Source organism: Octopus sinensis, linkage group LG18 (assembly GCF_006345805.1).
Source record: "Octopus sinensis linkage group LG18, ASM634580v1, whole genome shotgun sequence".
Classification (NCBI taxonomy): domain Eukaryota; kingdom Metazoa; phylum Mollusca; class Cephalopoda; order Octopoda; family Octopodidae; genus Octopus; species Octopus sinensis.
In genome coordinates this window covers 454500-472672 of record NC_043014.1, presented here as the reverse complement: position 1 = coordinate 472672, position 18173 = coordinate 454500, and the positions used below count along the sequence as shown (strand labels likewise).

Sequence of the window (18173 nt, the reverse complement as noted above, 5' to 3'; positions counted from 1 at the left end):
TTTACATTCCTTTTTTTTTCTTTCTTTCTTTGCAAATTACTTCATTCCATAGTGTTTAAATTCATATCGACCTTTCAAAGTGAGTTTAGATCTGATCCATATCAGACCCTGCATGTTGGTTCAATTTAAAGAACTCTTCGTCAATGAAAGTATCGAAAAAACATTCGTTCTATGGAGAAACAAAAAATGTTTAAGTGTTCTGGACATTCCAACGATGGTTTGGCCAGTTTTGTTCAGAAAATGTTTCACTTGTAGATTCCCTTTGATTTGAATGATCAAGTTCTGTCAATACTGCCCTTGGACATCCAGATGGAGGAGAATCTGGAAAGCATGGCTGAGGAAAATCCAAGCTGCCCATGAATTAGCAGAACAGTTCAAGTCAAAAAAGTTATCTGCTGTAATTGGTGTGGTATGAAGTGTTAAACCAAAACGAAATAGTAAATATGGAAAAGTATTGTCATCGAGAGGAGACATTAAGCAAAAATTTCCAGAATAGGGAGCCTTCGTTGGTGATTCATAAAAGAGTATTGTTCTTACATGGAAATGCAAAATGCCATTATTACCCAAGTCACTCAGAAAAGAAAATGGCCAAAAATATGCAAGGCATCCTGCATCCTCTGATCTTGCTCCATCTGTCATCTTTTCACATCACTGCAACATTTTTTAGAAGGAAAACAGTTTGTTAATTTGGAAGATGTCAAAATTATATTGTTTCTTGCCCAAAGGATCAACAACTTGCCATCTAGATGAAATTAGTAATCATCGTTATCTTGATTAAATAAATCAATTAAGATGAAAGAAGCATTTGTTTCTTTCCTCATCTTGAAATGTAACAGGACTTTCTTTCCCACCTAACATGGAGGACAAGTTCTCATCTCCAAAACTGAGTCAAAGATATTTTGTTGAGGTTTCAACATAAGATTAACGTGTTTCAAATATGATGAGAAGAGAAACTGGGAGAAGGATTCAAAATATGATTAAAGTCGGGTAATGAACATCGTTAATGTGTATCAAAGACAAATGTGCTGTTCTCTGGCCGAGTAGGGAGGACCTACCCAGATTAAAAATGCACTGTTGATTAGACAATAAAAACAAGTCATTTTCACAGACGGCAGTTTTTACAGGGATTTTTTTTTTTTGTCATACACAAAAACATATATTTGTATGTTTGTTTATCATCATTTTATGTCCATTTATACTGGCGCAAGTCGGATGTTTCAGCAGGATTCATGAAAGATGGAGGATGATGTCTTGCTCAAATTTCTTATTTGTAGCAGCATTTCTATGGCCAGATGCCTTTCCTAATATCAAACATTTTACAAAATGTTCTGAGTACTTGTTTCTGTGACACCAACACTTTAGAGATTAACTTTTATCATTATCAAGATTTAAAATCTCTCGAGTCCTGCATTGTTGTCATAGAAATCGATTACCAATTAGTTACCGAGTGTAATATGAACCACATTTCATGAGGACTTCTTGGTTGGCCTATGAATGTCATATGTATGTGTGTGTGTGTATATATATCAGTAATCCTGTTGCAAGGTATGTCTGTGCCCAAGACTGAAGAGAGTATTGTCTGTACATGATTGGTCTTTACAATGAAGATGATTGCCTTCACATCATGTCTTAGTAATGTGTAACTCAACACAACTGTTACAAAGTCAGACTATCAGCAACTGACAACCCTGTTTCGCCTGCTTGACAAAGAAGGTGGTCTTTGTTGAACACCCTGCTTGACAAAAACCAGTCAAAACAGATCAACTCAGTAGGGTCAATGGCCATCCAACAGCTGGCAGTGAAAGATCTCCAGTCTTTGTTTCGACATCTCTCTTAGAAGAAGGAAATCTGTCATGTAGAAACTGTAACTTTGCTTGCAACCAATGATGGAGATTAGTTCTTCTTTTTGGGCAAATGCAAACCTTGTTTAGAGGGTGGGATTGTCCCTGTGCAAGGCCTTTATGAAATTTTAACAGCTTCAGGCACAGGCATTGCGTTGCACATGCAGTTGGCTGTAGTCAAAAAGCAGAGATTGAAACTGCAAAATTCCAATATGGAATGAAGGTAAGTGTCAACATGAGTGGCAAGCTGTCAGAACACCTACTGCAAGAGGTGCCCATCTTAGTCACATCTGTGCAAAAGTTTACAGGTCCCTAGCCAGAATGAAAAGCCAAATTCATGCTGCTTGTGTTTAAGAGAACTATCAATTGCTTGAAACTGTGTTGCAGCCACCATGTGTGTGTGTATGTATATGTGAATATACTTATAAGCATGTATATGGGAGTATTTGTATGTTTTCACACTGACACTCTTTGAGCAATGCTGAATCTGTTTATGTTTCAATTCTGTGTGGAGACAATCATCATCATCATTTAATGCTGGCATGGGTTGGACAATTCAACAAAAGCAGAAGAGCCCAAGGGATGCACCAACCTCTGTTTCTGGATGCCCCTCCTAATCCAGCCCCTTTACCAAGTGGATTGGGACCAGCACCAGTGAGGTCATCAAATATTTGCAAAACAAGATCTTTCAGCTGGGTGGGGAGATAGAATGGAGAGATCAGAAACTAGGATAGAGGGACAAGGACCAAGTATCTTGCTGAAGAAGTGAATACATGGTTTGCCCAGAGAGAGAAGTATGAGAGAGGATGAGGGAATGTGGATGTGTAAGTAAGTGTGCTGAGTGAGGATATTGTGAGAGGTGACTGGAGACAGGGAATGAGTTGGAGAGATCAATCCAGTGGAGAGGAAGTAAACAAGGGAAAGATGAGAGATGTGTTGTGTAGGGAAAGGCTTGACAGAAGCTTCGTTCTGCTGAGATAGAGGGGCCTTCCCAAGCACAGCATCTCAGTACCTCATCATCTCTGAGAGGCTCCACAGCTTCAGCTGTCTTCACAACTTTGTCCCACATCTTCGGCTATCACCAACTAGCATTTCTCTATACAGTTGTTCTCATCCATTCACACCCCATAACTAGCAAAATCTTCCCCCCTACACCCCACTTCTGATGCCTAATTTTTCACTCCACACATTTGTACTTTGTTTAAGAAGAATAAAAAAAATCTATTACTTGACATAAGTGTCAGGGATTCGGCTGCAATAAAACTTGTCCAAGTCAAACCAGGAGGAGAAGAGGACATTAGATCAGTGACTTCGATTAATTTTGAATGTGATAAAAAAAAATGTAATAAATTTGTCATTAAACTAGTGTGGAAGGTTTTAATTTAGATTACCATAAATCCTCAAGTTTAATCAGTTTTTTATTTCCAAAATTTAAAGATCAAATTCCCTAGTGCAATCTATATACAAGGTTTTCTAAGCAATGTCCGAGTCTCTATTTACTGTCCAGCAATATTTATTCAGACGCATTTTGTGATGTTGGGCGCGAAAATACCTTAAGCTAAGCAATGAAAGCATAAAAGAATCATCCATAACTTGCAGTAAGCAACATTTATTAAAATAAAAGTATTCAGAACACAGAATAACATGTAACAAAAACAATTTGCAAACATATTTACATTCCCATATAACAGTTAAGAACATCACCATTATTGTATTACACATGTGCGGAAGTGTTTGTTCGACTAGGTACTGCTGGCTTAATTACGCATGAATTGTGCTTAATAGTTTAGTGCTAAATAGCTCATCCTGCTGTTTGTATTGGCAGTTTGCATCCTTACCATGGCAAACAATAGATACTTAATTAGATACCAGTATTAAATGTTTGAACTACTGTGGGTCTTTACTAGGGTTTGTTTTTTATAAGCGGGACTTAAACCTGTACATTTATCTCCAATAAAGCATTTTATACATTACATGTCCATAAAATGCCTCGTAGATCTTATTCAGCTATGTTTAAACTTGAAGTTATATCATATGTTGAAGAGCATGGTAATAGGGCCGCCGGAAGAAAATTTGATGCTGACGAAAGCAATGTCAGGTTATGGAGAAGAAATAAAGATGAAATTAAACAGATGCCAAAGATAAAGAAGTCAAGAAGGCAATAATAAAGGACGTTGCCGTATACATTTTTACAAACCAAGGATGTTATATAGACCTCCTTGACTCAAGTTAGAGAAGGGGTGTGTATTATACACAAGGTTTAGGCTTTTCAGAGGTACAGCCCCCTAAAAATCCCCTGCGTATCATACACAAGGGCGGACTATACTCGAGGATTTATGGTACTTTAAATCATTCTCAGGAAGGTTGGTGCCAAAATGGTGAATTGTTTAATATTTTTACTTTGGTCCAGGAAGAATGGAAAATAAAGTTGACATCGGAAGCATTTGAAGAAGGAATACAATGGCATCTCATCAACTGCTCTACTTCTCCATACAGTCATCATCATTTTAATGTCCACTTTTCCATGCTTGCATGAATCAGACAGAATTCATTCAAATTCTTTATGGTTGGATGTCCTTCCTATCACCAACCTTTACATATTCCCAGGCAAAGTAATTTTACCCCATGGCCAGACATATTACCACAGAAGACGGGGGAAATGACTGCTTGTATGATGATGGTGAGGCTAATTTACAACCGTCACACGATGTCAAGACAAAAACACACAGAGACGCATGGACACATGAGATGCCTCTTTCAGTTTCTGCCAAAAGAAATCCAGAGACAAGGTTTTTCTTAGCCTGAGGAGGCTATAGTAGAAAACATTTGGCCAAGGTGCCATGCAGTGGGACTGAACCTGGAAACACATGCTTGGGAAGCAGAGTTCTGAACCATACAAGCATCTAGTTAATAATAATTTAGGAAGCCCCTATATGGATGTTTGAGCTACTTGAAATAGCAGCCAGGTCACATCATTTTATAAAAGAACATGTTGCATCCAGTTGTCGGTTGTTCTCAGATCTCTGCAAAAGTCAGGAGGGTCATGGTTGGAATATCTTTGATTGATCAACATTTACCTGGGGTTACACAACATAATTATAATAATTAGAATAACAAGAATTCACAAAATAATTTTTATTAATCAGAAATGCTGTCTAAAGTTTCCGTTTCTTTTTGAAACCTGAAAATAAGAAAATTAAAATTAACAAAATTCAGATCCAACAAATACAATTTCTTCTGTCAACAAATAACATAAACAGCCACCGCCACCACCACCACCACCACCACCACCACCACTCATTATGCATCATTAATGTTGTCATATTACTGAAGACTAAGTCTTTGGATTCTCTTGTATGCCACCATGTCTGTCCTTACCTCATTCTGGTTTTCCCCACCTTTTTAAAAGTGGAAGGGGTCAGATATGGTGAAACAGTTTGGTTTTCTTGTTATGTCAGAATAAATAAAGACAAATACTGCAAGTGAGGACAAGTCAAGCACCAACAGAGGGAACACACCCACACCATTTACATCACTACTGTAATGGCTTCTGCTTCTCATGGCTGGACTCATGCCATTGCTCAAGTACTCCTCCCATCATCCGTGTTGTGTCCATTGATTCCATGTCCCACACCAATTACTAACCCCAATCTTTCTCTCCTAGATTGTTGGTCCTCTGCAGGACCCTCCTCAATCCCATGTAATCAACTAATACCTCACCATCTCTAAAATTCCAGGACCCATGTCAGTTGTAGAAAGAAATATTTGGATGATGCTGTCTAAAAACATCGCTCTACACACAACAGTGTCTTTGTTCCCAATCTGCCATAGAAATGGCTAACCACAATGACAAGCGGTCGTTCTTCTGTAATCTTGGAAAATATTATATTAACCAGAAACTAGCGATGGGAAGAACAACTGATCATAGAACTGCCTCAATAAGTTTAGTGTGGCCCATGCTGGCAATGGAAAGTAGATGTTAAACCTATGACGATGACGGAGAATGGGTTTGTGCAGAGTTTGTGTGAACCAAACTTTTGCTAAGACATTTTGTTAAGCTGAAGAAGACAAGGTGTTGTGTGGTGGGTTTGAACTTGCGACATGGTGCTTGTGAAACCAACTTTGTAAACATATGGGCTATACTTGCACCTCTCTCTCTCTCTCTCTCTCTCTCTATATGTATATATATATATATATGTATATATATATATATAGAGAGAGAGAGAGAGAGATGCCACTCATGTACATACATAAACATACATATATACATACATGCATGCATTTCAAACTATGTGTTGCATAAATATATATTACACACAAACATATCTACAGACATATACAGACATACACTCATAAAAATCCGTTAACTGCTCACCTTTTTTCTTCCCTTTACCCTGCAAGAGTAAATAAGACATACTTAGTAACAGGTAGAATATACACATTAACACATACAAAGACACACAGATGCATTCTCTTTCTCGCACACACACAAAGTGGCATCAAATCAAGTAAGTTTTACATTCACTGTAACTCTAGGACTGAAAATAATTTCAATAACAGGACAGAATAAAAGGAACAAAACTATTATCATTATTACAAGGCAGTGAGGTGGCAGAATTGTTTGCACACCAAGTCACATGCTTTGCACGTCTTTAGGTTCTGAGCTCAGATTCTGCCAAATAAGAACTAGCTGAGCAGAGGGGCCAGGGTAATCGATTTACCTGCTTCCTTGAAATTGCTGGCTTTGGGCTAAAATCTGAACCATTATCATTATTGTCATTGTTATAGGATTAAGTCATAACTAAGATTAAATTAAATCATAGCTAAGATAAGATTAATAACTAAGAGACGACTAATCATCGATAAGACAAAATTTAAGACTAGGGCAAATTCCAAACTTCAAAATTATTTTTCAAACTTACCTTCATTTTTTTCTTTTTCTTGCTTGGTTCATCCTAAAGAAAGAAGACAAAAATATAGTTAAACATGGAGATGACCCCATTACTTGGATAGGCACCACCCGATGCCTGTGTCCACTGATGAGTGGTCTACTTGGCTCATATGCCAGACTATACAGAACATCAACCTCAACTGTGTCTGTCTACCCCACATACCCAGAATAACACCTATGTCTATATACCCAACAAGTTAAACTAAACCATGTAAGGGTGCTGAACTGACTATACAACAAAACACTCTGTCAACTCAGTCAACTCTTGTTCTTTACCAACAACATGTGTGTTTGGGGCACTGAATCCCTTCACAACCCTCCTCCACATCCTTGTGGCTGCACTGCTTTCTTGCAATATTGTGCGTGTCTATGTGCACACACGCACAAACAGTGGTGTGAGACTGAGATATTAGCTTCTCAGCTAAGGGGTTAGGGGTTCAATTACACTGCATAGCAGCTTGGGTCACTTTTCTTGTAATTTTGAGCTGACCTGAGTGAATTGGAGATGGAAACTGTACAAATCCTGTTCTACAAGTGTGTGTGTGTGTGTAGAGCAGATGGGAGCCGTGGAACAGGGAAAGCCAGGAAGCTATTGTAATTCAGGTGTAGCTGATTCCGTGATGCTGATGGTGAGTCCCTGAAACAATTTGCTCCTTGTCAGGCCCTCAACAACAAAAGAAACAAGAGGCACATGGCCTTGTCCTCTTTCTTATCAATGACAATATTTCTGTCATCACTGCGTTGCTGTGGGGGGTTCTTATCAGTTGAGGCTTTGGGGTTATTGGTATAGGGTCCTTCTACATATGTATTGTCCCTTCCAGCTCTGCATAAATCCAGTCAGCACGCTGTTCTTCAGACAATGACCAGCTCACAATGACACACACATTTTGCTATTATTTGGAAGTTTTAATGAAGAATTTATTTGAAGTAATTAGAGAAAAAGGTTATCTTACCAGGTGAAAATCATTTTCATCATAAAGAACGTTAATATTTTCAAAGTTGGCAAGTTGACCGAGAGAAGCTGATGTGGTAAGTCTTCGAGACGCCATCTGCAAATAAAGGGAGACAACAATCAACGGACTGGTTTGGGACAAACAGAAGCAAATCTCACCTGGTCCTTTGGTATTTCCATGGGGTTGGCCAACACCACTATCCTGGGTGTCTAAGAGTGCTTGTCCTAACCCACACCCCTAAAAATGACATGTTTAAAAACACAATCTGATCAGCTGGAGAAAGGGGACAGCTTTGAATACGTTGCTCTTCTCCTTACCTGGAGTTTGTAGTCAAAAGGCAGGGAGAAGATGTGTTCGTGAAGACAAGAATCCATCTTGTATCATATTTAACATACCTGTCTTCAATGTATTCATACATGCCACTGGCCATTCTAAGTTGATTCTCTGAGTACAATTTGCTTTAATTAGTCATAAATATTTCCTCTTTTTGTGTGATTAAGCCTCAGTCAAGCTGGAGCAACTACTATGCTGACAATAGCAACTGAGGCAGATTACACCTGGAAACAGCTGTCCGTTTGTCTTCATTCAATCAGATTCGCTTTTCTGTAATGGTTTTTCAATTTCAGAGAATTCTACATTTGCAACTACCACTAGGCATCTGTTTATCCCAAAGCAAAGGTAACCTCAAATAAATCAAGAATTTATCTTGGATGCCATTTTATTCGTTTTAAGCTATTTTAATAAATTTTTAATCCTCATCATCTTTATCTCAAATATTACCATTTTAACTCTTCTTGAAAATGACTGAAACTTTCAATATTTTTATATTTCAAAACCTTTACCTTCTCTTTCTTGCTGACTGGAAGTCTGACAAAGTTTTCTTCTTCATAACTGCAATGGAACAAAACCAAATGTCAATTACTTTAGAGTTTAGTCTTTGGAATTCAACATGTGATATTGGAATTTTTAATATTTCTCCAGACATTGTCCCTCTAAAATTCCAAAACAAGCAATTTCAAAGTGGCACTGATCAGCTGTGTGCATATATAAATAATAATAATAATAAGGAGAATGATGAAGTAGCATTTCATAAATTTTCATTTACCTTTTTATTTAAATACAGCTTTATATATACATACACCTGATCAGTCCCACGTTAAAAGCACCCAGAACCACCTGTAAAGTGGCTGACATGGACAGTAAACGATAATGATCGCACACACACCATTGTTGTTTGTTTTAATGTCTGCTTTCCTATGCTTGCATGGCTCAAAGAAGAATTTGTTAAGACAGATTTTCTACAACCAGATTCCTTTCCTGTTGCCAACCTATTTGATGAAGATGATGGTCAAGGACAAAGAGGAAGTAGAAGCAGAAGAGGACTATTGCTGCTGTCACCAGAATCGTGTTGAGAGACGAACCCTTATTGAGTGTAAAAGGGGTCACACTTTGGCTAAGTTTATCTTGTCTAACCCTACACTCGACAGACATGGAGAAACAGACTGAATAAGAGAAACCAGTGGTCACATGAAAGACCTCAGCTTGTCAGGTGGTGCAATATGGCCCTCAACGTGGTACAGATACAGCTGGAGCAATGGACTGTTCCAAGTTATTTGACTCTAGTAAAATAGCCACACAACCAGTTTTGTGAACTAGACTACAGAATGTCTATGACCCCTAAACAGAGTATAGGCTGTAGTATCAACCACTTACCGTATTCTTTCTTTTGCTTCTTTATTTTCTTTAATTCTGTGTAAACTGTTACTTTCCTGGAATGGAAGAGAAAATATTTGCTTTACAACAACGTCAAACGCTACGTAACCTGATCGTTCAAACTGTTTCAGTGTTAGTTGTACGGCAGTGTTGGTACCAAACGGAGATTTCTGAATCAGAAGATATTTTAGACAGAGAAAGAGATACAGTATGGATGTGTGGGCAGCTGAACACACAATCATCTCTTTCCTTCAATACTATATCTTGTTAATTGACTAATTTACATATTACCTTCCTTGTGTTGTCAACGTCAGACATGGTAACAAATCAATCCTTGACAGAGCTACAAAACACCAAATTCTTCACACACACAAAAACTCTGCTTACCATATATTCCTCTGGTCCCTCATCATATTCTCGTTTCAAGTCCTGTAGCAGTGTACTGCCAAGGGCTCGTTTCTTTGCTCTCTCAATCAGCTTCTCCCGACGTTCTTCGGCCGTCATTTGACCTGGAAAATTAATTCATGAAATTTCACTGAGCAACTTATTTAAATTTCATCTGACAAGTTAATTAAATAAATTTAACATGACAAAATGGGTAATTAAATTTGCTCTAACAAGTTAATTAGATTTGACCTGATTCTTTTAATAAGGCCCAATAAGTTATTCAAAATGATCTCCCTGTACATGGTAAATAAAACATTACACATACGTGTGTATTACTGGTACTGTCAGTTACAACAAGTGTTCCAACTGATCCAATCAACAGAACAGGCTGAGTACTCCACAAACACAATGCACACCCTTAACATAGTTGCTCTCAGGGAGAGTCGGCGTGACACAGAATGTGACAAGGCTGGCCCCTTGTGAATTACAGGTACAACTCATTGTTGCCAGCTGAGTGGCAGCTGGAGCAATAAAGTGAAATAAAGTGTCTTGCTCAAGGACACAGCATGTCACTAGGTATCAAAGTTATGACCTTACAATCATCAACCAAACCAAATACCGAAATACCATTAAGACACATACCTTAACTGCATGTGTGTGTGTGCATACACATGTAATTGTGTAGTACATACATGCATACACATATATATATATATATATATATATATATATATATATATATATATGCATACACTTATATATATCTATGAGATAAAAGAGAGAGAAAGTGAAACACAAACCACACTGGACAGCAGCCAATTTAGGAGGAACGTAGGGTTTTATGTTATGATGTCCTGCTTCTTCTGCATCATTCTCATCATCATCTTCATCTTCAAGCTAACAATATGAACAATATATACACAGAGTTAAGATTCTATAGCCAATATGAAGGATATGCATACATAATTAGAGAGGGCAAGAAGAAGAGGTGGGGCATAGTCATTGTGGGAACAACATAGGAAATACAAAGAAACGGATTTAATTGTGATGTTGTTGATGTCTTACCTTTGGGATCAGATTTTCAGGTTTGGCTCGATATTTCAAAGCATCCGTAACATCTGAAAACAATATTACAAGGCTGGTCATTTTCACTCGTTTACTCTTCTTAATTAATTCTTTACTTAAAAATAATATCTTCTAAATTTTCGTTCGTGGCATTTTATTTCTGTTCCAAGTCCCTGCCTCTTTTATCATCACCACGTAAGTGTGAGAGTATGCAGACATATATTTATGCGTGTGTGTGTGTGAGAGAGAGAGAGAGAGAGAGAGAGAGAGAGAGAGAGAGAGAGAGAGAGAGACAGAGAGACAGACAGAGAGACAGACAGACAGACAGCTGTGCATTGGTCTGGAAATGTGAAGTAAATGGATGGCAATGTGTGATGGGTGAATAAGTGTTGTGTGATGTAAGTGAAGGGAATCAGGTGATGAGAAAGATGTTGTTTAGCCCTAGGTCAGCCTTGACCCAGCAGACATTCCAGCCATCACTATCTCGTCCTATTCCTGGGAAGGGAACCCAGAACCATTTTAACAAATGTCACTTTTTCTAAAACAGTAGGGTTTGATGAGAGAGGTTCTGTCAATCGCTCAATGAGCAAAATGTAAGAAGAGCGGAGGAGACGAGAGGTCAAAATCTCGAGTAAAGGGGACAAAGGATGGGAAGTAGTAGTAGTAGTAGTGTGCTGCTGTATTACAGTTGCAATTCACCATTTGTTGTTCTTATTGTTCTTTATCTTCTCCAATTGATCGACCGTTTCCATTCCATCTCACCCAACACTCTCCTCTCTCAGTCTACAATAAAATCTTCCTCTTTTAAATTGTTCTAAATTTAAATCTTTCACCAAAATTTCAAATTATATTCCAAACATCTGCTTAGCGATGACAAAGTCTTCTTACTAAATCCTTCATTATTCTATACAAAGGAGGTGTATATTAATAGAAATATGGCAACAAAAAGATTAAAATGTTGTTGTTGTTGATGGTGGTGGTGGCCACCACACACATCACTTTCAGTGTTTTCAATGCTGTTTCACCTGCAGAATATTGGCTCAAAGCAGATCAAAGGTAATTATGTCTTTATGAAATTTGTGAGGGATGGAGTCGGACATAACCAATTTCTGTTAAGAATTACAATTACACGTTCATGATAACTTATAATAAATCACAATAATTCATATTAAAACCACTCACCTTTGCCTGTTACAGCCGACTGGACGACTTTGTCGATTTGATACTTGAGTTTATTGTCAATGGGTAAAATCTTCTCCCATATCTAACATTATACAAAAGAACAGCAGGAATCATGGAATAGGATAATAATAATAACAACAACAACAATAATAATAATAATAATAATAATCACAATAATAATAATAATCCTTCCTACAATAGACACAAGGCCTGTTTTTTAAAAATATTTTTCACAGAAGGTAGTAATTAATTATACTGACTCCCCCCACTCCCCCCTGGACTGGTAATTATTTTACTGACCCTGAAATAATGAAAGGCAAATTCAACTTTGGTGGGATTTGAACTCAGAATGTAAATACCCACAAGAAATGCCACTACACATCTTATTTGGTGTGCTAATGATTCACTGCCTCGTTAATGAGATAGCTTGGCTGTGAAACAATGCCAATTAGTGTTGGGGACAATATTGAAAGATATTGAGAAGAATACAAAGGGAATGGGGAATAGAGTGTCCAGAGGAGCTGCTGCAGCATGGCCAGAGGGGCAAGTCGATTATATTGACCCCAGTACTTGACTGGTACTCATTTTAGCAACTCCAAAAGGATGAAAGGTAAAGTCAACCTCAATCAGAATTTGAACTCAGAATGTAAAGATGGACAAACACTGCCAAGCATTTTGTCTGGTGAACTTAGAGTTCTACCAGCTTTCTACCAGCTTGCTGCTGTTGCTCCAACAACAACAGCAGCAGCAGAAGATTCAGATTTAGGCAGAAGCAAGGAATTTTGAGAGTAAGGGTAAGTAGTGAAAGGAAGCATTTGTTACCAAACCTTCCTCAGAGAAATGGCATTAACTCACTCACAATTCTGTTTTCCACAAGCCTTTGAACTGCTTCATTCTTTTCCAAAGTATTTCCTTCTGCCTTCTCCAAAAGAACGAGAGACAAATCTGTGATGTAATTCAATAAAATGTTGCACTTCACTGTTAGAAATCCAATTCCCTGCAATTAGAAATTTCATTAAAAAATAGATTAAATTTAAAAACCCTCTTAGCCACAGGGCCATGACTGCTGAGGACATGCGTAGGCTTGAGAGAACTGAAGTTAGTATGATCCACTGGATGCGTAATGTCAGTGTGCATAGATGACAGAGTGTAAGCATCCTGAGAGAAAAGATGGACCTAAGAAGCATCAGATGTGGTGTGCAAGAGAGACGACTACACTGGTATGGTTATGTGTTGCGTATGGATGAGAACAGCTGTGTAAAAATGTGTCACACTCTAACAGTAGAGGGAACCTGTGGAAGAGGTAGACCTAAGAAGATATGGGGTGAGGTGGTGAAGCGTAACCGTCGAACATTGGGCCTCACAGAGGCAGTAATAGGAGACCGAGACCTTTGAAGACATGCTGTGATTCAGAAGGCCCGTGTTGCCTGTCAGGCCCATTTAAGAGGACCCTTGATGCGTTGGGCAATATGATATGCTTGAGAAAACCTGTTGAGTCAAGTAAATCAACATCGTAGCTGTGGCCAGTGCCCCCTGACTGGCTTCTATTCCTGTGGCACGTAAAATGCATCATCGAACGTGGTCAATGCCAATGTTTCCTGACTGGCTCCTGTGCTGGTGGCACATAAAAAACACCATCCGAACATGGTCAATGCCGGGTCCACCTGACTGGCTCCCATGCCGGTGGCATGAAAAAAGCACCATCTGAACGTGGCCAATGCCAGTACCCCATCACTGGCTCCCGTGCCATTGGCACGTAAAAAGCACCACTCACTACACTCTCAGAGTGGTTGGCATTAGGAAGGGCCTCCAGCTGCTGGCTCTCCAAACCTCAAACAGTCCAATCCATGCCAGCATGGAAAATGGATGTTAAACAATGATGATCACACACACACACACATTATATATATATATATATATATATATATAAAGAGAGAGAGAGAGAAAATTACAATATATTTCTAAGATTTAAGACCCACATTATAGTTCCCTTGTGGCTGAAATAAGCCAAAACATAAGCAAGATTCAACACCAGTATATTATCAGTATATCACTAATATTTTGGTACAATTAAAACACATCAGTAATTTACTACCTTAACAACTGTTGGTATGCTATTAATACTAAGTATTAGTAAGAGAAGTGACAGAAGTTTTGCTTTTGTTTTTTTTATTGCTTAATGAGAAGGGCCACTCCTGTGAGTCTTTTCAAATCCTCAAAGACTGAAGACCAGATATTGATCCAAATATTTTGGCAGCAGTGTGGACTTTGTGAAAGACAGCCAAAGGATGGTTTGGTGATGTTAAACCAGTTGAAGGATTATGGCTGCCAGACCACAAACTCAATAACAATCTCTTCAAAGGATTCTTACAGTTTCCATTGACCAAATTTCATTTTTAAGACATGTACTGCTGATGGATGAATCCCAAAACCATATTTCTGTGAAGTGAATCTCTTAACCACACAGCCATATCTATGCCCCATCGTTGCTGGAATACTGACCATGGGGTTGCAAGTTCAAATTTCATTACAGTCTACAAGACCGACAAAATAACTTCGATTCTTACTTCATGTTCCAAAAGTTTCAAACTCAAGACATACATTTATGGTAACAATAAAAAATAAATGCAAAACAGTAAAATAGAAAGAAAAAAAACAAAACAGGAAAACAATTGGAACTTACATCAGAAATATTGAAATCTTCTGAGTTAACTTTTCTGATTAAAGATTTGAAGAATTTGTTTGTCTCGTGGATTGAATTAGGGAGTTTCTCCAACAGTTTTAAGGCATCAGGTAAATCTTTCTGTATCACATCCATCTGTATAATTAAAAAGACAAACACTGAAGACATTTTCCCTTCAAGCTTAGAAACGAACCAGACATCTCTCATACACATATCAACATCACATCTCAATGACAACAACTACAAAGTAAATATCATCATCATGACCATCATTTGATGTTCACTTTTCAAGGCTTGCATGGGTCAGACAGAATTCATTGAGGCAGATTTTCTACAACCGGATACAATTTCTGAACATGGCAATATTTCTCTGTGGCTGGAGATATTTCCAAGGAAGATCGGAAATACAGGACATTGCTTGTAATGGTGGAGCTTGTTTACAACTGATGTCTACCAAGAGAAAGAAGTAGACACACGACAGGTTTCTTTCAGTTTCCATCGACCATATCTACTCAGAAGGCTTTGCTCAGCCCAGGCTGGAATAGAAAACACTTGTCCAAGGTGCCCATGTGGTCAGGAAGCAAACATCTTGAACAAACAGCCATGCTTTGGCTTACACATCCTCCTATAAATATCCGCTTGATCCCTACAATCCAGGAAGATCTTGAAACATGGCAAACCTCTATTTCAGAGCAAGAGGTCCTCGTTTGAAATGGAAACTACTGCAATCCTCAACAGCTGGTCATTATACAAAATGTCGAATCGAAGGTGCTGCATCCCTATTTACAAATGTTCCAGTAACAAAACACAAACATTCTAGGGATCACACTTGTTATCTTAGTTGTTTCGAACCATCTTCTTCATACTCTTTTTAAAATTTAATGTTTGTAAATGGTATTCTGCAGTAACAAGTTTTCGAGAGTGTAGATTGCGCAAAATTAAAATTTCAAAAATATAAATCTTCAAAGTGAGAAATAATGGAAACGAAACTGGAACTGGTGGGAAAAGGAACTTTTTTCCCCACCTCGACATTTTGTAATAATGTAATATATTTGTAATCAACATCCTTAAAAACGTATTTCTGCAAAATATAATTTTACAAAACAAAACAATCAATTTAAAGAGAATTATAAGGAAAGAAAGTCGAGGTGTCACCAATCTTATTTCTTTATTGCCCACAAGATGTCAGCAATCTGTCGGTAGACCAGATTCTGGTTTGTCTATATTTGAGTTTAAAAAGAAAGATGATCGATCGGGGGTCATCTTTCAGGGACTCCGACCCTTTTTCCGTCCATGTGTGAGGGTTTGTTGAGCGAACCATTACAGTTGCGGCTGAATTAAATCGAACTTGCGGCTTTTATGTTCATTTGTTTTGAAGAGAATGAAATTATTTCAATAAATTAAGTCTCAAAGGAAACAATTAAAGGAAACAATTTTAATGAAGAAATTGAAACAATTTGATTGTTTAAAAATGTAATTGTGAAGATTTTTAACAACGAATTTGGATGTTTGAGACGTAAGATGACAGCAAAGAAGAGAAAACACAGCCAACAATGGAGTAAAGTGGGGTTTATAGAGAATAATTCAGGCAAGAAATAAAACTGAGTTTTGGGAATTTCAAGGAAAAAATAATTTAAAAGAGGAAAAAACTTACGGAAATCGTGGAGGAAACCATGTTGGATGATAAAGGGGAGCAACTCTGGATATAGTGAGGTCGCTTACGAGCTTTACTTCGCACCTGCTGTATTTTAGCCCTAAGTCGAGCCAGACCCCATCACACTGTGTTCAGTGTCTCCGTTTTTAGTACGATATGTTGTTATTTGGTAAGAATAGGCTACTGTTTCTAGTAAGTCGAGCAATTAACCCGTAAGATATTATGATTAGCTGTTATTATTAGCAAGTCAAATAACTACGTGGAGGTTCCCTACTTGCATCGAGTTAGAACAAGAAGGCTTCATTTCTTTTCTCTCGGTTATTAATATCTTAGAAGTATTTTATTTCTAAACACTTTTTTTCACCACAGCCTAGCTAGGTGTTCACCTGCTAGAAATAGCAGCCAAATGTCGTTGAAATTAGACACGACTGTTTTTTTTAAAGGGGTACATTTTAGATATTGTGCGATTGTATTCGCTATACACAGGGAAAGACGGTATGGTCACGGTTGCAATGTCTATGACTACAGAGAGGTTTACTTAACTCATTTGTCGCGAGAATAACCTTTTATTCCTGATTTAGCTGAAACTTTGTTTAAGGGTTATTTTAAACACCAGTTACATTGATTTGAAGCCAGAAATGTAAAATGCAACAGACATTCTTAAATAAACCCAGGTTCTATATGGCACCGCTAGCATAACAAGAGTACAAAAATACGACTGTGGTAATTTCTTCCATTTTGTTCAGTAATCAAATGTATAATGTGTTCTTCTTTTATAGTAGTGCAAATTACGAAAAGATGTGCGAAGTAACCAGCATGCAGGCTGCAAGAAAAGCGATGGAGGCCTGTGGAGTCGAGGAGCCTGCCACAACGACAGATCGAATCCGTGCATACGTCAGCTCCCACTCTGAGAGCAATGGAGACACGAAGTTCGTCCAAGCTGAGTAAGGCACCAAAATTGGCCACAGGGATGGCATCAATCTGGTCACTTGAGTATTTGACGCTAGCAGACAGGAAGCAGTACCTTGAAAACTGGTCCGACTGGATGAAGAGGGAGTCGAAGGTGGACCTTCGAAATTATGTTGTCCCAAGCTCTCTGACTCCGACAGTCCACCTTCTCAGGAGCAGACAAGCCCAATTCTCTTCAGTGTTGGAGAGCTTCATCCAACTCCCTGTTGGAACTGGTCCATGTTGGAGAAGAGAGGATGTTGCTCACCAGGTGGAGCAGGCGTGGGTGGAGGAAAGGAAGTAGGGGAGAGAGAAGGACGAGCACTTACGAAGACCAAGACCTCCAATGCAGCCTGACTGCAGGATGTTGGAGAGAGTCTGACGTTGAGCATTCAAGTCTCTCAAAGATTAGGTTGCTGGGAATCGGTAAGATGAGCCGATGCTGAGCAAATATAGAAGTTTAGGGATCGAGAGGTAATTCCTAAGTATGGAAAAACCTTGATGGGATTTGATGGCTTTAATATTTTTCACCAATTACTCAAGAGTAGCCACCTTCGACTGGAAGATGGACTCAAAGGCAAGGTCAGTGATTGGGGCACCTAGAGAGCATGAAGCCGATGGGGGAGGGACTGTAATGGAAGGGGAGGACTCTGCAAAAAGGTCAATAGTTGGTTGATGTTGAGAAGCCAGGTGGTTGAGGATCCATGTTCAAACATAGCAAAGACATAGCATACTATATTGGCATAATTCTACCATTTCAACACAAACGTAATTTGTGTTGGGAGTCTCTTAGGAA

At 38.4% G+C, this 18173-nt stretch overlaps 1 protein-coding gene across 2 annotated transcripts; it reads right to left on the bottom strand.

Annotated features, from left to right (window-relative positions):
• Window positions 1-4981: 4981 nt before the first annotated feature.
• LOC115221540 (neuroguidin) lies at window positions 4982-16588 on the bottom strand. Of its 2 annotated transcripts, none has more exons than XM_029791742.2 (13): window positions 16430-16588; window positions 14776-14910; window positions 12952-13089; window positions 12093-12174; window positions 10911-10963; window positions 10646-10742; window positions 9846-9967; window positions 9459-9514; window positions 8588-8636; window positions 7746-7841; window positions 6764-6796; window positions 6217-6235; window positions 4982-5022 (listed from the first exon to the last, which is right to left on the bottom strand). In XM_029791742.2, the coding sequence occupies exons 1-13, from the start codon at window positions 16448-16450 to the stop codon at window positions 4997-4999; spliced, it is 927 nt and encodes a 308-aa protein (XP_029647602.1). In that variant the 5' UTR covers window positions 16451-16588; the 3' UTR covers window positions 4982-4996. The 2 variants fall into 2 exon arrangements, with proteins under 2 accessions (XP_029647602.1, XP_036366509.1); XM_036510616.1 differs by lacking the exon at window positions 16430-16588 and adding an exon at window positions 15931-16094.
• Between the last annotated feature and the right edge of the window lie 1585 nt (window positions 16589-18173).

What these genes read in the sequence shown, in the direction of transcription:
- LOC115221540 (XM_029791742.2), bottom strand. Translation starts at nt 16,450, where the DNA reads ATGGTTTCCTCCACGATTTCC. An exon ending in TGGTTTCCTCCACGATTTCC is followed by an intron (nt 14,911 to 16,429) that starts GTAAGTTTTTTC and finishes TTAATTATACAG; the next exon opens with ATGGATGTGATACAGAAAGA. An exon ending in CAGTCAGCAAGAAAGAGAAG is followed by an intron (nt 7,842 to 8,587) that starts GTAAAGGTTTTG and finishes CTTTATTTGCAG; the next exon opens with ATGGCGTCTCGAAGACTTAC.